General features: G+C 37.0%; 1 protein-coding gene across 20 annotated transcripts in view; it reads right to left on the bottom strand.

The window, feature by feature from the left end:
• The window catches only part of LOC140593690 (IQ motif and ubiquitin-like domain-containing protein), a 133,186-nt gene that overhangs the window by 91,120 nt on the left and 14,189 nt on the right, over positions 1–27,877 (bottom strand). For 19 of the 20 annotated variants that reach the window (XM_072762735.1, XM_072762740.1, XM_072762734.1 and 16 more), the window contains 4 exons: positions 18,530–18,740; positions 12,276–12,451; positions 3,954–4,124; positions 1,395–1,571 (listed from right to left, as the gene is read on the bottom strand). In XM_072762735.1, the coding sequence (XP_072618836.1) occupies positions 1,395–1,571; positions 3,954–4,124; positions 12,276–12,451; positions 18,530–18,740 (735 nt within the window). The remainder of the gene's footprint in view (positions 1–1,394; positions 1,572–3,953; positions 4,125–12,275; positions 12,452–18,529; positions 18,741–27,877) is intronic. The other variant, XM_072762741.1, reaches the window with a different exon arrangement.

Here is a 27,877-nt window from a genome sequence, read left to right as displayed (position 1 = left end):
AAGCAATCTCTACACCCAATGTGGAGCTCGTACTTACAACCTTGAGATCAAGAGTCACATGTTCTACCGACTAAGACAGCCAGGCACCGCTGACTTTCTGTTATATTCTCTTGCAATACAATTAAGTTTCAAAAATCCATTAGAGGGGCACCTGGGTGGCTCTGTCAGTTGAGCATCTGACTCCTGGTTTCTGCTCAGGTTATGATCTCAGGATCATAAGATGAAGCCCCACATCAGGCTCTAGGCTCAGTGGGGAGTCTGCTTGGGATTCTCTCTCTCCCTCTTCTCTGTCCCTTCCCTCGCTTGCACACATGCACTCTCTCTCTTTCTCTCTCTCTCTCTCTCTAAAAGTAAGCAAATCTTTAAGAAATAATAAGAAAAAAGAAAAATCTATTAAAAAGAAAACATAAAAATTATATTTTTCTAAAAGTTTTGACTAAATATTGAGATTAAAAAAAAAGATTTTATTTATCTATTTGAGAGAAAGAGAGATAGCAAGAGAGAGAAAGTGAGAGAAAGCATGAGCAGGCGGCAGATGGAGAAGCAGGCTCCTGCTGAGCAGGGAGTCTGATGCGTGGCTCGATCCCAGGACCCCAGGATCATGACCTGAGCCAAAGGCAGACGCTTAACCAATTGGTCCACTCAGGTGCCCCAATATTGAGACTTAATATCAAAAAAGCAAAATAGATGTTTAACCAGCTTCTTAACAAATTATAACTCTAAATACAATCATTAAAATAAAACACTATTTAGAATTCTTTAGTAAACCACTCCCAAACTTTACTAAAAGTGTTTTAAATAGTTCTGCATAATAAAAAGACAGTAAGATACTTATTTTGACTCTAGACAGCAAAATCCTCATAGAAGCCTAAACATGTTGGATTTGGAAAAGGTAGTTTAATTCAAATACATGTTACATCTGAAGTTCTCTCAGGATATCTACATAGATCTGTTCAGTAACAACCATGACTAAACAAGAAGTATTGTCAGGGAATACAAACTAGGTACATGCAGAATCTCAGAAATGAAGAGTTTAACTCTCTCTGAGGCCTTAGAAGGAGGGGACTCATGAATCAAATGTCTGAAAATGACCAGGAGTTAGCTGAGGAGTTAGGGGACAGCATTGCAGGTGGAAGTAACAACATTCAAGAACACGGAGTGTGAGAGATCATCATGCGCTCCACACAGTGCAATATTCAGTTTGGTTCAGAGAAGTTAAACGACCAAGTTTAATTTATTGACATAATAATCATTCAGAAGAGATTTCACCAATAAGATGGTCCTCCACATGGACCCCAAGGAAAGCATTAAAGCAAAATTTGAAGGTTCTTCAATTGACCGTTGCAAATCTTAGAATTCTGAGAAAGGAATACAAGAAAAAATATGTCGATTACCTTAAGATGTCTTGCAACTTCTGGATTAAACAGAGGTGTTTTGATATAATGAAAAAAGAGTGTTGCAATTCTTTTTCTGAGTCCTTCAAGATTATGATGTTTGACCCCTCTCATCATAAGGTCAACTTCTCTGTCAGTCAATTCTAGAATTTCCTGAGTCAGTTTACATTCATGTTCCTATATAAAACACAAACATATTCAGTACAGAATTTTTAACATCACTAAGTTAGTTTTCAAAATTATCACCAAACAACCTGAAAACTAGATTCCAAAAGAAATTGGTAGGAATACAAATTGGCACAACTAATTTGGAAAAAACTTTGACATTATCTAGTAGAGCTTCAGATATGGGTAATCTAAAACCCACCAATTCTAACCATAAAGTGCTTTAGAGAAATGTGCATATAGAATCATTTTTCACAGCAGTTCAAGATTAGAAACAACAAAATACCCATAAATAAATTGATGACATAAATAAGTGATGGCTTATTCATACAACACATATATTGATAGAATATTATCAAATGTATGGAAATGAATAAACTATAGCTATAAATAGTAAAAGCTTAAATCTAACACATTACTGTTGCTGAGCAAAAGCAGCAAGGCACGAAATAATACTGTATATTCCATTTAAATAAAATCTAAAAATAAACAACACTAAACCATATTAAATATATATATATTTATATATATATATTGGTAAAACTATAAAGAAAATCAAGGAAATGACTACTGTGAAAGTCAACATGGTAGTTCTTTCTAGGGGATGAGAGGGTGAACTGGCATTACAAAGATAAAGGCAGATACTGGCAATGTTGGCAATGTCCTGATTTTGGGTCAGAGACAGGTTACGTGGTTGATAATTTCATATCTGTTAAATTGTACATATATGTATATTTTATATACTTTTTCTGCAAATTTGTATAATTCATAATGCTTTTTAAATAAACTCACAAAAATGAGTGTGGTTGAGTAAGAAAGCCCCAATTAGGAATTAAGTGATTAAGGTAGGATTTATGAATAGTAAAATAGAAGTAAGTTGCTCCAACTGCTCAAGAGAGGGTGAAAAGAAACACAGTTTGAATGAAGGAGTCAGAATGCAAAGTCAATGTGACCGTAAAATAATGTTCTCCTGTACTTTTTAATATGTATTTGGTATAACTTATGCAAGAATCTCTATCAGGGGTCCTTGACCCTGAAGGCATATTAGAATGACGGGAGGGGGGGGATTTTTAAAGGTTTTAACATAGCCCTCACACTTGGGGATCTAATTTAATTTCTCTGAAATGGGGGGATCTAATTTAATTTCTCTGAAATGGGGGCTATCATCCTTATTCATTTATTCTCATACTCTCTTTCACTCTGTCTCTGTGAATCTCACTCTCTTTCAAACTCTACAGACAATTCTAATGTGTACTGAGGTTTAAGGTTCACTGGTGTCTCTTAGTAATTGTCATCAAAGTAATACCTATTATTCATTAAGGGCTGAGATATATAAATTGTACTTACTTGTATTTTATAGATACATATATATATGCACACAACTATATCCCCCAACTAATTTTACAAATAATGAAACTGATTTTCAGAAATATTAAATAACTTATCTAAGATTATGCAGCCATAGTGAATAGATCCAGAATTTGAGTCATGCTTAAAGGCCTTAATCCTCCATCAAAATATTATTAAATAAATGTACATGTAAATATACTTGGTTAAACATATTAAGATATGCACAATTTATTTTTATAAGCCTATCCTTTGTTTATTATTATTATTATTATTATTATTATTATTAACCAGCTAATGTTCCTAAATATGTCAATTAGGAAGATTTCTACTGAATTTCCTACCTGCACTCTCTTTTTTTCCAGTCCAGCCTTTTTACTGCCCACCATGGACATCATGCTTATTTCTGACCTCTGGACCTACTGCTTCTCCCTTTCATCCTAACTATCTCTATCTTCCAGGGTTAGTCACTGCACAAATATCTTTAAAACGGCAATTTAAAACAAAGGCAGTCAATGCCTAATTGGGTCAATGCCTCTGTTCTCAAGATGGGGAGAAACACAAGAGATCTATGGAGACTTACCTCTCAACAAGAATCATTTACTCAACTAAAAGTATCTTAAATCAAAAAATAAAGAAAAAATTAAAATACCCTACTGCTGCTTTAAAACTGCTAAAAATAAAATTTTCACTGAAAAGTGTCAAAATATATAGACAATTGCTGTTTTATCAAACTGAGTATTAATCCCATGCTATATATTTGCATCCATTGCATAGATATGGGTATATTTATGTTTAGAATATTCATTATGCTATATTTATATTTACTATGTATCATAATATATAGTTTTGAGAACTTTTAGATAAATATTAATGCATAAACCACATTGTCCCCAAATTATACCAAAATAATATAGCTGTTGACAAAATAAGTTCATATATGTAAACATTGATTAATCATCTTTATAATTAATAAAGCTTATTTTAGTATTCATTTTTTTATTAATAGTGATAGTGATATCTCAAATGACGAGAAAATTAATGTACCTTCACAGTATGTTTAAGCGTTAGTAGTACATCCAGCCTTTCATCTTGAGAGAGATTTTTCAGCATAATGCATTTATAGATGTTCTGCAACTCTCTGGCTCTGATGGTGAACTGTGTATCCATCTCAATTATTTTGCCACTAAATGTTCTCCATACCTTTGGAGCTGAACACTTAAAAATAATATTATGTTTATGATTATCAGTTAATTGAAGGTTAAAAAATAACTTTGCTACTTCTACTGAAGACTAACTTAATATCATGTACATTACGAATAAAAGTATCACTAAAACATGAGGAAATTAATTGAAGAACTTGTAGACCTTGGGAAAGCAAAACAGTATAGGAAAAAAACAGGGAAGAGCTCTTTAGTCTGTGGAAGTGCAAACAAAATAAGTTCAAAATATTGAACTCCATCAAAATATTATTAAATAAATGTACATGTAAATATACTTGGTTAAACATATTAAGATATGCACAATTTATTTTTATAAGCCTATCCTTTGTTTATTATTATTATTATTATTATTATTATTAACCAGCTAATGTTCCTAAATATGTCAATTAGGAAGATTTCTACTGAATTTCCTACCTGCACTCTCTTTCTACAGGACTCAGAAATCGCTACTAATCGCTACTAATCTGGACTAACTAGGATGCTGAATGACTTAATGAGCATTCGGATGAGTACTTGGGGGACGGCAAACATGATCTGCTGGTTCCATTACACTGATTTAGAGAAATGTGCCTGGATCATGCTTTGCCACTTGAAGACGTTTGCGAACCGACTGTTCTAATCCTCAGGGCACTGGACCTGCACACAGAGCGACACGAGATCCGCCACTTAGGGTTTTGTTTCCCATCAACATAATCTCTAACAGGCTCACAGTTGCTCACAAAGCAGGTGCCCGTAGTCGGACGACTTTCCTTGGCTCTTAGCAGCGCCGTGATCCCCATCTAAGCTAGACACGCCAAGACTCTCACTCCCTGTTTTCAAATCTGGCGTGGAGCCCCCCAACCTAGGCGCCCCCCACGGACTGAAGGTTAACCCTGGCACGCACTGGCCCTGCAGCTCCTCCGTGGGCTCCTGGGCTAAGAGTCCAGGAGACAGAGCTCGAGTGACACACCAGAGACACACACCACTGCAACCTTTAATGAAGATTAAGCCTGTTTGACAGGGCTCCTCCTCTTCCTTACCGAGATTTTAAGAAAAGATGCATTCACCTAGAAATTTCCCAGTGAAAACTCACTATTTTCTCTTCTCCTTCATGGTATAAAACTGCTTGATGCCTTTCTGTGTTTTTAATCTATTAGAACAAGGCTATTTTGATCACAACTATTAACTGTCCAAATGTTGGATTTTTTTAATAAGCTGAATGGTAACTGCTTTGGAGACCTGTAGTCCCAATTTATGCCATACTTGCAGCCACTTAAATCTTAGATTTGATATAAAGTTTAAACAGAAGCCCATGTATGGGAACAAATCATCAGAAATGCAGACTAGCCAAAGAGAGAAATAATATAAGGCTGTATTTAGACTGACAGTATTTATGAGGAACTTTTAGTTGCAGCCTTAAATTAATTTTTTTTTACATTTCATATTAGCTAATTACACTAAAAACTGAAAAGTACCACCTAAAAACAACTATACTTGATATGCTTTCAAAGTAATGGTAGCATTTTTCTGATCAAAGACAAAATAAGTGCTGTTCAGAGCTAGGAGTTTTTATCAGAAACTTTAGATTCTCAGTTCTAGCTTTAATCCAGCAAATGAGAGGCTGCAATCCTATAATTAATTTATATTCTTAAGACATAAATCTAATATTAAATAATGCACTGCTAATGAGCACACAGGTAGAATTAACTCAAATTTATTAAGGACTATAAAAGGGAAATAGCTCAATGAAAATATCTTGTCAGGGTCCCTGGGTGGCTCAGACCGTTAAGCAGCTCAGGTCCTGATCCCAGGGTCCTTGGATCTTGGATCTAGCCCCTCCTCAGCAGGGAGTCTGCTTCTCCCTCTCCCTCTGCCTCTTCCCTTGCTCCTGCACGTGCTTGCTCTCTCTCTCTCTCTCTCTCTCTCTCTCTCTTGCACTCTTCTCAACTAAATAAATAAAATCCTTAAAAAAAAAAAAAGGAAAATATTATGTAATTTAATTATTATCACTTAGAAATAAAAATATACGTATTGTTTTAAATCGATATAGCTTCCTTTGGGATGGGCCTCTGAGTGTACTAAAGTTCAATATTTGTTTCCAAGCTCCTTTTAAAAGTTTTAAGGAATAAGCAATGTTAGGCTGTTTCATATTGTGACATTTTAAAGTCTAACTAATATCTTAATCTTCCCATGCAATTTTCTTCAGGGTGGTTCTACCAAATGCGATTTCCTTTCTTCCAGTAATATGGACTATACCTTTTGCTCTGCAGGCGGTAACTTTATTTGTAGTAATCTAAGTATAATTACCTTTTAATGAAATGCCTAGTTCATCTACTAAATTGTATTTTAGCTGACAGACTGATTTAACTCCACCTCCCCTCCAAGTTTTTAACCCCATCTAATGTACTATGATATAGTAATCTCTTGGGTTTTTTCCAAATATATTCAACAGTCAAATCCTCCCCACCCTCCAATTTTTAACTCAAACCCTACCTTTTCCACAAAAATTCCTAACCACTATGTTTTGAACCATGGAAATTGCCAGTACCTGAAGTCCTATTGTACTTGTAACACAAACACACACGAGTATGCAGTGTCTCTATTTCAATCACTCAGGGCAATGAAATCTAAATACAAATTGTTATATAGTTATTTTGTTTGTTAATTTTATTTCTCCTGAAAGATTATAAGAAATAAATTGCTCATATAGTTCTGTATATGTGATAGGGCCTAGGGTATGCATTCATTCATTCAACAAATATTTGTTATGTTTACTATATATTAGTCAGTGTACCAGGCAGAGTAAATATATATACTGATTTCAAGAATTCTCAAATCTAATAACATGTAAAGAAAAGAAAATAAGTAACTAAAATAAAGGGTGATTATGCTTGATGACTGCAGGTAAATGAAAAGGTTGCTATGAAAAGAAAATCGTATCTAAGGTGAAACCTGAAGAATAACCAGGAATTAGCCAGAGTAAAGTGAACTGAGTGATATAATCAAATAATTCTGGATTTGAAGTTTGAGTTTCCCTAGCTAGCACTCAAAGATATATTTTAAAATCTGTTTGACAAAGCTGTTTTTAATACTTGGATGTATTTCTGCCAACACTGATAACTTGGTCTTCATTCAAGTTTAAGCTGCTTTGATTTCAGGCTTTAAGGTATTTTTATTTTATTTTATTTTATTTTATTTTATTTTATTTTTTACTCTGACACAGGAAAATGTGTCAACTTTGCTTATTTCTCTTTCCTATCTCCTTTTTTCTTTGAATGCTTTGGCTGTAATAAGAGATATACAACAATCATGTTCTTAAATTGCTTCAGAAAACGGGAGCGTAATAAATTCCATTAAGCTGCCAACAAATGAGACAGGGCAGTCTCCGGAGGAGAGAAACAGAAGAACAGCAGGAAGACACGTTTCAAGGAGGGGAAGGTGCAGAGATAACAAAAACCTGGAGAGCAGCAGGCTTCCACAAAAGAGAAGAAATGACTGCATTGGGAGAAGAGGGCTTTCTTCCTCCTAAATTAATACTCAGGTCCCCAAGGGCACAAATTAAGAATAACCCCAACCCCCCAAAAGCTACTGTGTAATGATCAAGTTTTCTTTGACACAGAAAAGAGGTTTTGTTCATATACAGAGGACACCCCTGTGCACTATGGTGCTCAGAGAGAAGCAAAAATCGGTTGCATTTTTCTATCCCATTAGGTGTTGGCCACCAGAGTATGGGGGAGAAAATAACATTTAAATGACACAGCTAACAAGGACTGTGAGAAGTGGTATGTGAATCAAAGAAATAAACGGTCTTGAATCTAGGGAAAATCTCTTGCAGAAATTCAAATTGTCTCTTGAACACAGCTTGGGTGAAGAGAACTCAAGATGCATTAGAAACTGGCTGACAGTTTTTTATTCAAATTTCTTGACCTGCTTTTTTCACCTCGGTCAGCTTGTGGGTTTTTAACATTTGATAACCTGCCGAGGGCAACGTTTGATGTGTTAAAATTACAAACTATTTAACTAATACTTCAAAAAATCTTTAGGTTAAGCCTTTTATGGAGAATGAAGGTTTAGTATAGAATCCATAATAGCTGATTAGTTTAATTCCTTGATTGGACTAACTGGAAATAATATCATTTATTACTCAGGAAAATATTATGATCAGGAATAAGAAGATTAAAAAATAAAATATTAGTTCAATAAACCACATAATAAACCAGCAGCTCTGGTTGCTAGTTTTGACATTTGAAAAAAAAACTCTGACCTCGTCTAGTTTCAGGGATTAATTATAAGCTACTTTTTCTTAGTAATCAAAAACAAAACAAAACAAAGTTACTTCAAGTTTTATGAAATCAGCACTGTCTCCTCCTGAATATTAGAGACAATGCTGGTATGGGGGAGCAGAGAGGTAGGTAGGCCTAAATGAATAGATATTGTAGAAGTATTTGCAAAGAAAGACTATACAATCTATCTCAGTTGTTTTCTATGATGCTTCACATGGCATCCTATACAAAAAGATGATTTAAATGAATCTGCATTAAAATAACAAAGATTTGATCATTTACTATAACAGATTATTATTGTTTTTTAGACTTGCTTCTCCATTCAGGATTCTTTCTTTTCTTTTCTTTCTTTCTTTCTTTCTTTCTTTCTTTCTTTCTTTCTTTCTTTCTTTCTTTCTTCTTTCTTTCTTTCTTTCTTTCATTCATTTTTTTTTTAAAGATTTCATTTATTCATGAGAGATACACAGAGAGAGAGGCAGAGACACAGGCAGAGGGAGAAGCAGGCTCCCTGCAGGAATTCCGGCTCAGGACAGGACTCCAGGATCACGGCCTCAGCCAAAGGCAGATGCTTAACCGCTGAGCCACCCAGGCGTCCTTACTATAACAGATTAAAAGTAGGCCAGAGTCACTGTTAGTCAATATTTTTAAAGACTAGACTAATTAGGCTATGTAATAGATTAGGATCAGCTAAGGTGACTGTGGATTTAGAACTCAAATTCTAAAACCTATGACCCACAAAAAGCCTTTCCCTTGATTTCTACAAGTTCTTGTGGCTAATTTTTCCCTCTTTCCTTCAGTCTTCTGGTCTTGTACCCTTGTGTGCTGTCCTAAATCAGTGTGGACACTAAGGCCCAATCATTTCTTGTGTTCCCTCTCCTCTTGCCAAACAAATAATAATCTTGCCCTTAATACTTCGTTTATTTAGGAATTTAAGTAAAAAGTCACAAGGAGCCACACTGTGCCCCATTGCCTTCCAACTGTCTCCTCATTCTACTTTATCTTTTTCTCTCCTGGCAACGAAATCAAAAGATTTCCATCTTCCTGGCAATTCTTCCTACATCCAGGATCCTTCGGGTCCTCAGTTTCTACCTAAACAACTTAACAATTTTTACAAAACAAAACAAAAACAAAAACAAAAAAAGACCTCATCTTTCTTCTTCACGAAAATTTTTGTGAACAAAATTTCTCCATCTTATCTTTTCTTGATGAGATTTCAAGACCTTTGTAGAGTGCTACACTTCATGAGAAAGAGCAATGGTCATCAGCTGGCTTCAGAGTCAATATTATATGTTGGGACTTTATCTACTTTTGAACTCTTTATAATTCATAACAGGTTTAGATACAATGTTAGATAAACATGAGGCCTGGGGGTGGTAGGGCAGGAGGGGGGCATAAAGGCATAAAAAGAATAGATACCATATATTTACAATAAGAATTTAAAATAGTTTATAGGAAACAAAGCATCAGAGAAAGCCTAAGTAGAAATTCCTGTAGAAGTTCCAGCCTCAAATAAGGAAGGTGCCACTCATCTTGCTTGTCCCCTGCACCTCAGAGGCCCTCAGCTCCTTCACCCTGGGTCCCTGCTGCCCTGAGTCCATGCCGTCCTCCTTGGTAAGTTTAACTATCCAACACATAAGGAATACAGTTCCCAGTGGTGAAGCTGGATTCAAGATAAAGAAATTTGCTAACAGATTAAGTTTAGTTTGAAATAGGACTCTGGAGAAGTATGAATATTATGCCTTCATCTTTCCTAGAATGAAGATATTCAGGAATTTGAAATGACAATATCTACATTGTCCAATTTCTTGATAACACCTGAAATATGAAATTACATACCATTATCTCTGTCCCTTTGTTTTCCTCCCTGCCTTCCTCCATAGGCATATAGTAACACTCTGTGATAAGCACTGTGCTAGCATATGAGGATACAGAGATAAAAGATAGCTCTTGCTTAAGAAGCTCAGTATCTAGGAATGATTCACATATGTAAACAGATATAATAAAAACTGACCGCTATGTACTAAGGCAGAAGTGAAATAAGGTCTCATGAGAGTATATAGTATAGGCTAAAGTACGATGATCACCAGATCTTTTCTGGAAGAAGGGGCATCTGAGCTTGTATCGAAGGGTACATTGTTAGCTAGTAAAGAAACAGGGAGAGGATGCTCCATGTATAAGCAACACTGGATACAAAGGCATGGAAAGCACGTGGATTTCTGAGGACATGCAAGTAACCAAGCATAGCCGGCATAGTGTGGCTACCGTATGCAAGAGGAGATGACAGTGAGACATCAGCAGGACAGGTGAGGTGTGTGGAGAATTGATTATGGAAATCAGAAATCCCTACTCCCTTACTGAGGGCAGTAAGGAGGGGCAAGAGTAGAGCTGTGCGTAGGGAGGTCACTATGGCCGTGGTATGGATGACAGAGGAGGGAACTGTGAAGTGAGACTGGAGGCTGAGCGCCTAATTTGGAGATGTAAAGTCATCCAAATGAGAAGGAAATCCACATTCAACTAAATCACTGTCAAGCTCACACACACAAGACAAGAGCCGTCTCATGACAGCCTCCCAGGGGACAGGGAAGCAAAAGAAAGGAACTGCTCCATAACACCTCTTCAGAAGCCTCTCAGCCTTTCATTTTCCAGTAGGATCATAAGGCATTCCACCAAGATTCAGATAAGCTGTGGTTGAAGTCTTTGCCTTCCTGGCCTGTTTGGATACGTGCAAGTGTGCTATGGCAGAGCCATTTCCCTAATATGCAATAGTAGTGGGCTTGAAAAGGAAGAAATAAAGAATTGAGACGATTAGTAAAGCAAGAACAAACTGTCTGGTGGCTGGATGGAATGTCAAGAATAATGCCCAAGTGTCTGCCTGAAGCAACTGGATAGATGATAAAAACATTCATAAAGATAAATTATGTGAGTGCTACAAAACAGGATCAGTTTGGAGATGAGGAGGCAGAGAATGGTGAGATGATGTAATTTCAATGTTTACATGTCAATTTAAGGTGTACTCTTGGGACACCCAAAGAGCAATAAAAATAATAGGCAAGTGGATATGTGATCTGGAAGCTCCTAAGACAGGTCTGACTTGGACCTGCAGGAAGTTCCAGGCTGTAGGTAGTAGTTAAAGCCACAAGAAAATCTGAGATCAAACAGGAGGGTGTATTAGTAAAATGAAAGTAGGGCACTTATGGTACCAAAAAATATGGTTTTTAAGAATGAATGTTCTCAAGTAACAAGAACCATACAACTAGAATCACTAAAGGCAAAGATCTTGAAGAACTCTTCGTCTTGTGTCTAGATTGGCTTTTGTTTGGAAAGATCAGGTTTACAGGAGATTGGTCACTATGGAAACAGGCTACGCAATCAGTATCAAACAGGCAGTTTCAACATGAAAAGATAATTAGTTTTTCCATTAATTGTATGTTTTCATGGTTTTCAATAATCATATATGCTTTTGGTCAGAAAGTCCCAGTCAGTTAATGACCTGGTGAGCAAAAGCAAAAACACTAGTCGATAGCTCTTTTCCCCAGGTTGCTTTACTAAGAGGCATCCCAAGCCCAGACATTTTGTGACTTCAGTAGCTGTCCATTTCATCAGGATTTGCAAGTCATCGAACTTCCATAGCCAACCTAAAGCTAAATGAACAGTCAAAGGTATCTTTATTTTTTCCTTCATGGCCTGAAACCTTGTAGCTAAGAACATATTAATTTCATGTTAATTGTTAACTGTTAGTCTACGCCACAGTTAAAAGTCTAACACTGTATTAGAAAAAATTTAAACATGCAAATTCATACAATGTAAGTCTCTTCTTCAGCTCATTATTCTACATTTTTAAACTCAGGGTACATTCTTATTTAAATAATTGTTACTTTACTAACCTTATCCAAAAAGGTTTGTATCAATGCTTCCTGGTTTGCCATATTTGCAATATATCTATGTCTCCCAATGGAAGCAATTATCTGGGTCTCTTTTTCCAGAAGTTCACACAAAGCAGCTTTCCTTTCAGCTCCAGTGAAAGACTGGTTAATGCGTGCAAATTCTTCTTGCCTCCAGACTAGAGGAATAACATGAAAGACTTGAGTTTTTAAAATCCCACATCTTTCCAGAAAAATTTTTACCATCATATCCCAAAAAATAGTATTTTATTTTTATGTCAATTTAAATAAAATTAAACATGAATATAAGCATTCATATTGTACACCTGACATATGAAAAAATAGGATAAAATGGAAGCTGAGAAACTTAAAGCAATAAAATTAGAGTCAAACAAAGAGAAACCAAAGGAAATCAGCCAAAATGATGATAAATTAAGCCTCCAAGTAAGCACGTGTTCTCCCCAGTATTAAAAAATATATGGTTTGGGTTTGTAGCAGCCATGAACACATACTACTCTGATCTCCTATCAAGAGAATAACTGCTTTTGCCACCTAAGCAAAAGAAGTCAGTCAGAGAAAGATAAATACCATATAATCTTATTCCTGTGGAGTTTAAGAAACAAAAGAAAAAAACAGGACTGGGGGGGACAAACCAGGAAACAGATTCTTAACTATAGAGAACCTGTGTGGCTCTGTCTGCCTTTGGGTTAGGTCTTGATTCCAGGGTCCTAGAATCGAGTCCTGCCTCAGGCTCCCTGGCAGGGAGCCTGCTTCTCCCTCTGCCTATGTCTCTGCATCTCTCTCGATATCTCTCATGAATAAATAAATAAAATCTTTAAAAATTAATAATATTTATTTTAGGGGCACCTGGGTGGCTCAGTCAGTTGAGTGGCTGACTCTTGATCTCAGCTCAGTTCACAATCTCAGGGTCCTGGGATCCAGCCCTGTGTGGGGCTCCACGCTCAGTGGGGAGTCAGCTTGAGATTCTCTCTCTCCCTCTCCTTCCGCCCTTTCCACTTGCTCGTGTTCTCTCTGTTGTTTCTGGCCTTCTTCTGCTATAACCACTGACTTTTATGATATTTAGTCTTACAGTTTTATCAAACTACTTCTCCCTCCTCTCAACTTGAATCAATTTGAAATCATCTTGATCAGGCCAAGGACATGTCAGTGATATTCTTTACAAGAATCCACTCTGTCCCTTACCGGGAATACATTATTCAGGCACTGTACAGCTTGGTCTATCCAAAAAGAAGATTTTTAAATTTAAAAGCTAAATTGTCTCCAGCAAAGGGGTTGTAAATTTAAGGGCTAAATTATGTTATGAAAGTCCAGGAAATCTATGATTGATGAGTTCATCCTTTAGTTTTCTCAACCCAAAGAACTTTTAAAAATTGGACAAAATCTACATATCCAAAGGCACTATATGAAAGAAGAGAAAAATTGCTTGCTTCTGGAAATAATAACTGAGAATATTTATCTCATGGGATTATATAGATGCTCCCAGAAAGCAAATAAAAATTGAATGATATAAGTAAGTAAACCTATTTTACTTCCAGTTTTACATTAGAAGCCTTTGGGACCAGTAATAAATTTAGGCCACTAGGATATTACTTAAGCTATCCTGCCAAACTCAAATAGCAATATACTGCTCTCCTAGATTAATACTTAAGTCCTGGGTGAATCTGGAGATATATGCACTCAAATTCACTTATATTCATGTATATTCAGACTTTACATTTTGCTTAAGTTATTAGCATGGTTTTTAAAAAGGGAAAAATCCAGCGAAGCTAATTAGAAATGAAAATAATGGGCTTCAATTCCAGTAAAATTCTCCATTAGATGAACAACCTCCCTGTAAATCTATGGTAAGGAATGGAATGCGGTATCGGAGAAATACCATGTTCCAACTACGGATAAGGAATGGAAACACACAGGAATCAGGAGTAGATGGACAAAACTTATTTTTTATCTGAATTAACACTTTCTAGGCCTATACAGAAAAGACATTGAAGAAAACAAGAGACTCTGACCCCTTTCATAAAACATGGATGATGTTAATAAAAAAAACAACAAAACCCTGGAATACTGAATTAGTTTTCTAGGACTGCCATGACAAAGTGCCATAGACTGGGAGGCTTAAACAACAGGAATCTATCTCCTCACACTTCTGGAAGAGAGAAGTTCCAGATGAAGGTGATGGTAGGGTCAGGTTCTTCTGAGGGCCTCCCTCCCAGTGCCTAAAGGGCCACCATCCTCCAGGGTCTTTACGTGACCTTCTGTGTGTATGTGTCCTAATCTCCTCTCCTAAGGACATCAGCTATGTTGGTTAGGGCTCATACGTAGGACCTTATTTTTTTTCTGAATTACTTTTTCACAGGTCCTGTCTCCAAACTCAGTCATATTTTGAGGTACTGGGGTCAGGACTTCAATATATGAATTTTGGAGGAGCCATCAGCCCATTACAGATGTCAATAGCCACCAATATTTTTAAAGAAAAAGATCTTAAAGGGATTAGTGCATTTGAAAGAATATATTTATTCTGTCTCCTTAACTTATCTTCTTGGACAAATCATCCAATTTCCAGGGTCTGAAGTTCAACTATAAAGTGAAAGGATAGCACTAGTCCTAAAGTCTATATACATTCTAAAATTTCTGAGATATAAACTTGCAATTTCCAAAAAAGAAAGAGCAGAAAATACAAGATTTTGTCCACCACTATAGTTTATATGCATATGCTTTTTAAAATTCTCGTTCATGGACTGAAAGCCTGAATGGAGAGAACCAAGGAAGATTCGGGCCAAATCCCCAGAGCCAGATTATGACAGTGGACTCCCTTGAGATCACCAAGTAATAATTAGAGAAGAGTCGGAAGCTGCCATCAGCACAAGTCAAAACAAGGCAGAGGGTTAGCAGATTCAATTCAACAGATACTCACTAGATATAATGAGCAGGGCTCGCTCTTATCAGGGATCCTTGGCACAAATGTAGACAGTTAAAGAAGTAATGTTTCTTTTTAAAGATTTTATTTATTTATCCATGAGACACAGAGAGAGAGAGGCAGAGACACAGGCAGAGGGAGAAGCAGGCTCCATGCGGGGAGCCCGACGTGGGACTCGATCCCGGGACCCGGGTCACGACCTGGGCCCAAAGCAGGTGCTAACCCGCTGAGCCCCCCGGGATCACAAGAAGCAATGTTTACAGAGAATCAAGGACAAGGAAAAGAGGCTCTGGGCCCAATTCATGCTGTCAAGAGAAGTTTCCTGAAGACGATGACTCCTATGCTGAATCTGAAGTAAGAGTGACAATTCGGATCAATGAAAGGAGTCACCTTCAACATACTGCTCTCATAAGGAAAGGAAAAAAAAAAAAACACATGAAAATAAAATAGTGTTCCTGGAAACGGCTTTGACTTTGATACATTATATTATCTTACATAGTTAAATTCATTTTCCTAAAGTGATATATTTTGCCTTTATTACGAGGGACAGAACCCAGAGGAAAAGCTAAACTTCCTGTTAGGAGTTAGAATTCAAACTATGCAATTGTCACCATGAGCCACAGGAGGGCAGCAGTTTCAAAGACTACAACAAAACAACCTAAAAATTATTACTCTGAGACTTTTAATTTAGAATTTTAGGGCTGGAAGAAAACTTAAAAAATGCCTCTTTTATGTAAGAAATTTCCTTTTCTTCCACATAAATCATGTCTATACATACAAACTATGTGTTCTATTTTAATATAGGAAATCTGTATAAAATTATTTATCACATAATAGTAACATATATGCACAAGTCTTTGCACTTTTAAAGTACATTCAAAAAAATAAATAAAGCAAATGGTGGGTATTTGTCGTTTCTAATCGCTGAGTAATATTCCATTGTATACATAAACCACATCTTCTTTATCCATTCATCTTTCGATGGACACCGAGGCTCCTTCCACAGTTTGGCTATTGTGGCCATTGCTGATAGAAACATCGGGGTGCAGGTGTCCCGACGTTTCGTTGCATCTGAATCTTTGGGGTAAATCCCCAACAGTGCAATTGCTGGGTCGTAGGGCAGGTCTATTTTTAACTCTTTGAGGAACCTCCACACAGTTTTCCAGAGTGGCTGCACCAGTTCACATTCCCACCAACAGTGTAAGAGGGTTCCTGGAGGGTATTATGCTGAGTGAAATAAGTCAATCGGAGAAGGACAAGCAGTGTATGTTCTCATTCATTTGGGGAATATAAATAATAGTGAAAGGGAATATAAAGGAAGGGAGAAGAAATGTTGGGAAATATAAGGAAGGGAGACAGAACATAAAGACTCCTAACTCGGGGAAACGAACTAGGGGTGGTGGAAGGGGGGAGGAGGGCGGGTGTTGGAGGGGAATGGGTGACGGGCACTGAGGTGGACACTTGACGGGATGAGCACTGGGTGTTTTTCTGTATGTTGGTAAATTGAACACCAATAAAAATTAATTAAAAAAAAAAATAAATAAATAAAGTACATTCATAGGGGCGCCTGGGGGGCTTGGTGGTTGAGCGTCTGCCTTCGGCTCAGGTTGTGGCCCCAGGTCCCGGGATTGAGTCCCACGTCGGGCTCCCTGCATGGAGCCTGCTTCTCCCTCTGCCTGTGTCTCTGCCTCTCTCCCAGTGTCTCTCATGAATAAATAAATAAAATCTCTTTAAAAAAAACTTATAAAAAAGTACTTTCACAAATGCAGTACTTATTTTCTTTTTATAAAGTCCTGTGAGGTAAATGTGCCAGAGATCATTAAGTCTTTTTGTAGATGAAGAACCTGGAGCTTAGAAGTGAGTGACCTGTCCAAGTTAATAGCCACCAATAAGTAGGAAAGGTGGGACCTCATTCAGCAAACTTTCTGTTGTTTTGCACAACTACCTGTCAACCGAACAAAGTAACATTATCCTTTAGTTTGTTCATGTGAATTTGAAATATTATCTGAGTAGAGTTCTGCTATAACAGAACTGTAGTTTTATACTTGTGAACAAGGCCTCTCATAGACACCTTGCCAACAGTTCTAACTCTTAACACTTAGAAACAAATTTTGTTTTCTTCTGAGAGAAAATGAAAATAGAAGTGAAGTTTAAAGTAAAACAGAAAGTATCTGCAGAGGCCAACAATTAGGAGAAAGTGGAGGCAAAGCCAAGGGAGCAGGCTGTCACCTCCAGCTGTGCCACATTCCTAAAGCCACTCGATTTTGCATGTTACAAAGAGATAAATTTATTAATATTGCTTGTTAGACCTAGTGTTTGACCGAATCATCTTTTGGTAAATAGCATGTTACCGTATAGCTATATGAACAGACCCAGTATCGGACACCTAAAATTATATTCAATGATATGTTCTGTTACTCAAGCTAGAGATGCTGCATTACAACATCTTTGGGTTTCCACTTCATCGACAATCATTCATTCTATCAGTATTTGTTGAGCATGTGAGCTGAGCACAGAAAAAGAGAGATCATCCAAAAAAAGAAAAAGTTATTGTGTCATGGAGCCTACAGTCCAATGGAGAAAATTAACGTTAAAAAGATGTATTACAAATTGTGGTGATGACATAAATGAAAACTTTGGGGAGAATCCAAGTTCTCCTGTTAGTCACAGAAGCCTCTGAGTAAGTGACATTTAAGCTGAGATTGGAAGGGGGCAATGGGAAAAGGCTGCAAGAAAAGTGTATCTACTGCCCTGAGTAGGGAGTGCTTGATCGGTCAAGTAACTGAAGTTTTTAATTGTGCCAATTACTAGTACACATCTCGTGGAAGAAACAAAGCATAAAAGTCACTTGCGTTGAGAATATACATTTATATTGATCATTAATGGGTGGTAATTAAAAGATATTACCCGTACCCTCCCTAAAGAGCAGAATCAGAGACAGGATGCTGAACTGAGGGATTCCAAATGGTTCAACTCTGAATTCACAATTTCCCAAGACCATCAGAGACCCAGATGGGACAATACTTTTTCTTTTTACCTCACAGGGATGATCAAGTGAGATAACACACTAAAACCACAGAATTTACAGAGCAGTATGCACATTTTATTTATCCATTGTTAATATAAAGGCATTCCCAATTTCATTCCTGCCTTAATTCCTGTCCCGAATATAAAACATTATTCATCTCTTTAAATTCTCTAATCCAAAATGACATCATCCTGAAATAATATCTTCCTTTTGTCTTTAGTAAACCTGTTTTTTTCTACTAGTGAAAAATTATAAAATTATTATTGTACACAAAGGCTGTTTCAAACTTACGTTCCAGTGCATTATAAAGAACTTCAAAATCTTCTTTTGTTTGAGGATTATGCCTCCGGTAATAGTCCAATTTAATCCATTCTTCTTTTTCTCTTATCTTCCTTAGTTCTTCCTCTGCTTCCCACTTCAACCTTAACATTTTCTGTCTTTTTAAATCCTTTACTACGACTTTAGCATGCCATTGTCTATAGTAAGTCTGTAACACTATTACCTATAGTTCAATTAAAAGGAAATCAAAAGTGTTTATCATCAACTATATCAGATAATAACAAAAAGCAATGGTGATTATTTCTATTCCAATGTAGTAACTTTTATAAAGTACCGAGTCTAGGTTTAGCTCTATGCCAGAGATTCTCAAACCCATTAGAACATATAAGCTGTGGATAATGCACATCAGCAATTTGACTTTGAAATCTAGCAAATATGCCTTCCTAGGAGGCAGTAGGTACAATGCTTAAAAGCATAGTCTCTGGAGTAAAATTTAGTCTAGATTTTGCCTCTGTTACTCATTTGTTTTTTGATTTTGGTTTATTTTGCATATAAAGTTTAGCTTCACCCTTACAAATCCTCAATGAATATATTATTGTTATGAATATTGTCTTTAACCATCATTAGCTTAGGCTCATATTTAAAACTTTCATTATCTAAACACAAAGTAGATAGGGTTATATGTAGAAACCATCAAAGGCAGGCTGGATAGAAGAGAGACTCAAGCCGACAAGTATGTATTAAATTGTGAGAGATATAAATATGTCTGAGGTTATAGTATAGTATTAGGTCCTCAAGAAACTTGCAATGTAGCTGAGTTTACATTTTTATTTACCAAACACATAAATAAAAATAAAATATGGAGAGGCTAGATCAAAACTGAGGACAGGGAATACACTGACACATCTCTGTACTGTATCCTAATCCCTGGTAATTATATAAAATCATATAAGCAGAAATCAATAATGATACTGGATCATACTAAAGGAGTCCTCCAAAGAACAGACACTATGAAGAATTCCCTCAAGAAAGGAGGCAGGAAGAATATATTGGAGAAGGAATCTATGCCTATCCTGCATGGGAAAGGTAAACTAGAAAACACACAAGGGTCTGTGAGACTGCTTCAAGCCCCAAACCAGTGCATCCTGTGAGAAATACAAAAGGGACAGACATCTCTAAAACAATTCAGGTAAACAGTAACAGAAGTATTTGCCTCTGGGCAAGAACAGTTAGAGTCCCTGGCAACCCCCTGGATGAATAGAAGCTCCTTCTTCAGAAAACTAGCTCTCTTCCAGAATCAAGGCTTAGCCATTCCTAAAACCACTGCCGTAAGGCTATAGTAAATAAATATGGGTAGCACACTGGACATCAGGGATCTCAATACCCTGCCTACACACCCAAGAATAACCAAACATTTGGGAAGAGCCCACAAAATATAAGGCTCCTCATTCAACAACAACAAAAAAAAGTTTACTTTTGTGTGAAACAGAATTACTAGAATAGTGGTTCTCAAAGAGTGATGGTCAACTCAGCACTATTAGTATCATCTGGAGAACTGTTAGAAATGCAAATTTTCAAGCTCCACCCCAGAGCTACTGAATCAGAAATCCTGGGTGGGGCACAGATTCTGTATCTTACAAGTTTCTGATGTCTGCTAAAGTTTAGAACCACTGTACTAGAGTAAAACAAAACAAAACAAAAGCCAAGACCAGACTAGAATTAACATTTTCAGATGGAGGAAAAGAAAAGGATATTGAATCACTATTTAAAAAACAATTTTTTTATTTTAAAAAATCAATTAGAATGCATTTAACTTGGGTGCTATTAAACTTGTTAAACTGGGATCCCTGGGTGGCACAGCGGTTTGGCGCCTGCCTTTGGCCCACGGCGCGATCCTGGAGACCCGGGATCGAATCCCACGTCGGGCTCCCGGTGCATGGAGCCTGCTTCTCCCCCTGCCTATGTCTCTGCCTCTCTCTCTCTCTCTATCTCTGTGACTATCATAAATAAATAAATAAAATTAAAATAAATAAATAAACTTGTTAAACTTATTAAATAATGACAGCAAATCACAGTCTTTTAAATAATATATAAATTTTACCCTTTTACATCACAATCCAGGGATTAGCAAGCAGTTTAGGGCTGGTAGGAAGCTCTATTATATTCAACAAATGGCTTCCCACTCTTCTGCCCTAGTGGCTGATCTATTTCTCATCATCTTCTGAAAAGTAGACAGGGAGAAAAAAGAATTGCAACCCAGTGACTTTAAAAAGTGGCATACATCACTTCCCTTTACATTTCATTTTCAGGCCTTAGTTATTTGGCATTACCAATATACGAAAGAGATTTTGAAACATAGTCTGCAATGGGGCAGCCAGGTGTCCAGCTAAAGCTTTATCACAATGAGAAGAATAGATATTGGTGGAGAGCAAGTAGTTGACTATAAAATGACCTGCATGAATGTGCAGAGCCTAAGAGGAAATTAGTAAGCAAGAAACTTAGGTGAGAAAGTCTTTTAGAATGAAGAGTAAAAAGTCATAAAAATGAGAATGAATGAAAGAAAATTAAGAGACATGGAAGATAAATGCAGACATTCCAAAATATGTCTGATATAATTTCTAGACAGAATGAAGAAAGTTGATTAGAGAAATTACTCAGAATATAATAAAAGAGCATGTCCTCAAACTAAAGAAAGACATGAGCACTCAGATAGAAAGGGTTCATGAACAAATCCCAAGCATATCACAATAAGATTACTAAGGGTAAAGTAAAAATCCTAAAAGCTTCCAGAAAGAGAAAACAAAGAAATGAGAAATTGGCATCAGACTTTTAAACAAATAGAGCTTCAAAGTTATAAAGAAAAATAATTTTGAAAATAAGTTTAAATCTGTCTACACACACTCAAATTAAACTTCAAGAATGAGGTTGATTCAACAAGACTAAGATAGTTTATCTCCCATGCATAATCTCTAAAAGAATTATTAGACAATGTGTTCTAGCAAGAAAAATAAGTTAAGGGATGCCTGAGTGGCTCAGCAGTTGAGCATCTGCCTTTGGCTCAGGGCCTGATTCCGGAATCAGGGATCGAGTCCCGCATCAGGCTCCTTCCGTGGAGCCTGCTTCTCCCTCTGCCTGTGTCTCTGCCTCTCTCTGTGTGTCTCTCATGAATAAATAAATAAAATCTTTATTAAAAAAGTTAAAAGGGAAAAATTTAAAGATTGAGCAAAAATTTCCAAGAGAGTTATCAAGCTAAATATATCTTATTTGTAAAAATATCATATATATCAACATAAACACATATAACAGTAAGCAGTTATAATTATGTAGAAAATGTAAGTATATAGCAAATTATATATATAATTGTAATTGCAGATCATCACTGGATAGGAGGAATGAGGGAGGAGGACAAAGAAATGAAAAACAGAAAAGCCTGCTAAAGTCCTTGATTTATTCATGGAAAAGATAGAACCTGAATAAATATGCTTTAGGTATTAAAAAAATATTAGGAAATAAAAAAATTTAAAACTTTTTATGAGGCACCATTAGAAAAAAATAAATATGGCACCTGCTTCTGGATTATGAAAGAACAAAAAAAGAACGAAAAAGTTCAGTCAAACTAACAAAGATAAAGAAAGGTTAGTAAAAGAATAAATAAACAAGATATGAAGAACAAATAAAAACCAAAATGAGATGGTAGGAATGAGTACAAAAATATCAATATCATACATAATACAACTTTGTTAAAACAAAAAAGATTTAAAGTAAGTACTAAGTACTGAAATCAAGAAGCTCGAGGGGTGCCTGGGTGGCACAGCTGGTTGAGCAACCAACTCTTGATTTCCACTCAGGTTGTGATCTCGGGATCCTGGGATCAAACCCTGCATTGGGCTCAGTGCTCCACACAGAGTCTGCTTAAGATTCTCTCTCTCCCTCTCCCTGTGCCCCTCCCTCCACTCATGCTGTCTCTCTCTTTCTTCTTCTGTCCCTCTGAATAAATAAAATGTTTATAAAAAGCCCAAGAATAAAATAAATATAATACAAGTAGAAAGGAATCAGTGGGCAAAAGAAGAACTTATTAAATGGAAATTTACTCCTTATACTGGCTTTTAATCAATCGCTCTGTTTACACCTCACATCCCACTTCGACCCCCTCTGAACCTCCTATTCATGTTCCAGGATTCCATGGGGCAATTCTGTTTGGTTCCTGATGCCATCCCCCTTGGCAGGCATTTAGATTTTCGCTTCCTCAGTTTAAGTAAGTCAAGCTAACATTTCTCTGTCTTCTTTACAACTTTAAAATAATAGACTGGCATTTACTCTTCTCTTTTCTCATGTATTCTTTGTTCCTGTATTTTTTTTATTCCTCTAAAATCATTGTATTGGAGTTTGGAAAGTGTTGTAGAGATTTCCACCTCCTCACCTAATCCATTTTCCCTACTTCCTTATTAAAAAATTATATGACATCACAGAGCCACCATCCAAACCCTGTACAGTAAAAAAGCAAAAATTAGTTTGGACTGAGAACATAAAAACCTATCAGGATGGAATAACAGGCCCTAATAAAGTCAGTTATGAAGTTAATGGGAAACAATATTTCTTTCAAGGACATTCTGCAGCTATAAAATATCCTGACAATCCCCTCCTTGGAGTCACTGCTATTTTCTTACTTACTGAGAAATCTAGTTCTCTAAAATCATAATCTACCAGAAACTTTGTTATTTCAAATTAGATAACTAAGAATGAAACATACCATTCTTGCAAGGGGGACGTATGTCACGTTGATAGAGAAAACCAGCCTTGATTTACAACCAACGTGCTAAATTTCAAAGAAGAGACATTCCACATCCCTCTTAACTTTGTTACTAAAGGGACAAAGCTGGAGGTACCATGCTCCCTGATTTCAAACTACATTACAAATCTAGAGTAATCAAAACAGTATGCTATTGGCATAAAAACAGACATATAGATCAATGGACAGAATAGAGAACCCAGAAATAAACCCCCACATATATGGTCAATTAATTTATGACAGAGAAGGCAAGAATATACAATGGGGAAACTGAAATGCAAAAGAATGAAACTAGGTATTATCTCATACCACACACACAAATTAACTCAAAATGGATTAAAGACTTGAATGTAAGACCCAAAACAAACAAAACTCCTAGGAGGAAACATAGGTGGTAAGCTACTTGACATCAGTCTTGGCAATGATTTTTTTTTTAATCTGACTCTAAATGCAAAGGTAACAAAACCAAAAATAAACAAGTGGGACTATATCAAACTAAAAAGCTTCTGCACAGCAAAGGAAACCATCAACAAAATGAAAAGACAACCTCCTGAATGGGAGAAAATATTTGCAATCATATATCTGAGAAGCAGTTAATATCCAAAATACATAAACAACTCCTAAAACTCAAAAGCAAGAAAACAATCTAATTTAAAAATGGACAGAGGATTCAAATAGACATTTCCCCAGATGCATATAGATGGCCAACAGACACATGACAAGATGCTGAACATCACTCATCATCTAGAAAATGCAAATCAAAACTACAGTAAGATATCACCTCACACCTGTTAGAATGGCTATTATCAAGAAGATAAGAAGTAACAAGCGTTGGTGAGAATGTGGAGGAAAGGGAACCCTTGTGCCCTGTAGTGAGAATGTAAATTGATATAGTCACAATGGAAAACAGTATAGAGGTTTCTCAAAAAATTAAAAACAAAACTACCATTTGACCCAGCAACCCCACCTCTGGGTATTTGGCCAAAAAAAAAAAAAAAAAAAGAAAAGAAAAGAAAAAGAAAGAAACACTAATTCAAAAAGATACACGAACCCCCATGTTCACTGCAACATTATTTAGAATAGCCAAGCTATGGAAACAACCTAAGTGTCTATTGGTGGATGAGTGGATAAAAAGGATGCGAGATATACATCTATACATCTATATATCTATAAATATATCTATACACACTATGGAATACTACTCAGCCATAATAAAGAATGAAATCTTGCCATTTGTAAAAATATAGATGGACCTTATAGGGAATTTTGATAAGTAAAATAAGTCAAAGACAAATACCATGTGATTTCAGTTAATATGTGGGATCTAAAAACAAAGCAAATGAACAAACAAAAATCATAGATGTCAAGAACAGAATGGTGGTTGCCAGAGGGGAAGAAGGTTAGGGCACAGGTGAAATGAATGGAGTCAAGAGGTAAAATCTTCCGGTTATAAAATAAATGGGTATGTAACGTGCAGCATGGTGACTATAGTTAATTATATTATGAAGCATGCCTGTAAGTTGTCATGAGAATAAATCCTAAAAGTTAACCTTGTATGGGGACAGATGGTAACTAGATTTACTGTGATGATCATTTCACATGTACTACAAATATCAAATTGTATACCTGAAAAAAAATACTGTTATGTATCAATTATAGCTCAATAAAAATTGTTTAATTTTGAAAAAATAAATAACATGAAATATATGGTGTACTGGACAATTTTGAGTTGGTAAGACAGTAATTCAAAGAATTTTAGTATCTTGAATATTAGTCAAACTTTGGCCCTAATAATCAGATGCTTCTTCAGAGTCTCAAAAAGAAAGTAGTAAAGAGCAATGGACATCTTGTGATTTAACAGCCATCACCACTAGAGAGACATCGAGTGGGGAGGAATCTGTCTAAAAGTCTCATAGTGGCGGGTGCCTGGGTGGCTCGCTCAGTCAGCTAAGCATCTGCCTTCGGCTCAGGTCCTGATCCTGGGATCTTTAGATGGAGCCCCATGTTGGGCTCCCTGCTTGGCGGGGGGGAGTCTGCTTCTCCCTCTCCTCCTGTTCTTCTGCTCGTGCTCTCTGTCTCTCAAATAAATAAATAAAATCTTTTTAAAAAACTAAATTCTCACAGTGGTACTCATAATGTGGCCTACGATTCTACTGTTGGCCTAGACTGCTTCTTACCTTTTTAACAGGATACAATTGTCCTCAGGAACCCTGCACCACAATGTAAATCACATTATTTAATCTGGTTACTTTTTTTCTCACAGGAAGACTTTTCAATGAGAGGAGCACTGCATTGACATAGTCTGGCACAGATTCCGTAACTTTTCATACACTTGTACTTGTGTTGCACTAGCCTAAAAGGCTTGAGTCTTTGTCATCATCAAGGGCTGCTTCTGTTCAAATGATGCCCTGAGCTAGAGACCCAGCAAAGCTGAGTCATAATCCAAGAGGACCCTTAACACTGAGTCTGAATCAGCCAGAAACACCCAGCACGGAAGAAGGAGGATTGCTAGTCAGCGCTACTTCTTTCTTCACTAATAAGCGGTCTTTTCCATTTCAACTGCCAAGTGTTAAAACTACGCAATTCAGTTGAGCACCTTCGGGTAGGAAGAAACTAAGTAGGTATTCTTTAAGCTTAACCCAATCCAGAAGCTATTCAGTAAAGAATTCAAGACACACAATTTGACACATGGCATGCTCTCAACTGTGCTCTATACGTGTGGGAAAATGAGAGGAAATACGCCAGCCAGTCCAATAATATGAGAGCATTACTTTTTATCAAATTTCTGTTTCAACTTCACCCTTAACCAAATTGTCCTGGTTGGTTTCCCCTCCTTCAAGTTAATGAGTCCTGTTGCATGGGTTGTGGTTTCTCTGGCTTCCTCACAGAGGCAGGTTCCTCAGGACACAATCAAGTCAAAGCACAGGGCTGCTGAGAGTGATCTTGGCAGGTGGTGAAAGTACGGTAGTTGTTATATGCGTGATCTCGTAACAAATGAACTGGGGCATGGAGGGAAGCCTTCGTGTTCTTGGGCTCCTTGACCTCCAAACTACCAGCCCAGCCTACCTCCTCCAGACCCTTAACGCCTGCACTAGCTGCGGTGTTCAGCTGACTTTCCAAGCATCACACACGAAATGGACAGGGAATGCCTGTAAATCTTATTCCAATTGTAAAAATCCTGTCATGTCCTGTCAAAATAAGTCCTTGAAAATTCTATCTGGGCCTGGGGACAGGACTACCAGATCAGAAAAGTCAAAGTCTCAGCAAACACTCTGTCCAGAATGATAAAACTGGACAAAATTGTATTTAAAAAATAGCCATTTCAGGATTCTGGAAATTGACCAAAGCCACACATCAAATAAATGTTTATTGAAAAAAATTACTAAACTTCAAGTAGGAACACTGACAGTCTGTGGCATTTCAACTTAGGGTTGCTCTCATAGCCTCCTTCCCCTAATCCCTGGCTTCATCTGTGTCTACTTTCAGGCCGCTAAATTGATTTAAGGTAAGGCAAGGAAAAAACTCCATATTCTCTGAGCAATGTCACAAACAACAGTAAACTCAATCCAAAAAACCAAAAAGAAACAACAACAACAAAAAAATGGCCAGCAACTCAGCCGTAAGGGTCTTCCAGAGCAAGCAACAGACAGGTGAGTGGCCAGAAATTAATCAGGGACATCAGGAAAGTGAGACAGCCGTAGGGAGCCACCATAACCTCCCCAGCATGCCTGGTAGCCTGGGCGGAACACAGGTACAGGGTAAACACATACTAGGAGCAAGCAGAAAAGGCCCCCCCTTCAATATCCCAGGCTAACCGTGAGGCCTTGTGCAGAACAAATACAAGAAAACCCAGCAGAAAGTAAAAGCCAAGATGAACAGAAACTCAACTTGTCTGAACTTTGAATGCATCCTCCAATCCACACATGAGTCCATTAGCAAAAGTGGAAGCTTTACTAGATCAAGGGACTTGAACACAGCCTCTGATCAGTCACTACCTAACCATTATGCTTTGCTAAACCAGGGACAACCCTTAGGAAGCCAGACTTACGAATAGGAAGACAACAACCAAAAAAAAAAAAAATTGAGTGGAGACATCAATGGCTACCTTCTGTGCTAGAGACAGACTCTCTAAAGCAGATTTCAGCAATGACACTGTTGATACTTTGGACCAGATAATCATCTGTTGCAGTGGGGGTGGAGTTTTTATGCTTACAGGATGTTTGGCAGCATCCTTGTCCTCTACTCATTAAAGTACAGTAGCACCTCCCCCAAGTCATCATAATCAAAAATGTCTGCACCAATGTAAATGTTGCTATTAAGCACATGAAAAGATATTCAATATCATTAGCCATCAGGGTATAGAAATCAAAACCACAATGAGACGACCCTTCACACTCACTAGGAGAGCTATAACGAAAAACACAGAAATAACAAGTATTGATGAGGATGTGAAGATACTGGAATCCTCATATCCTGCTCGTGGGACATAAAATGGTGCAGCTGCTCTGGAAAACAGTCTGGTAGTTCTTTAAAATGGTCTCAAGAGAAATGAAAACATATGTCCACATGAA

This window comes from Vulpes vulpes, chromosome 7 (genome assembly GCF_048418805.1).
Source record: "Vulpes vulpes isolate BD-2025 chromosome 7, VulVul3, whole genome shotgun sequence".
Taxonomy (NCBI): domain Eukaryota; kingdom Metazoa; phylum Chordata; class Mammalia; order Carnivora; family Canidae; genus Vulpes; species Vulpes vulpes.
Note: the sequence above shows the minus strand (reverse complement) of the source record. Positions and strands in the feature narration are given on the sequence as shown.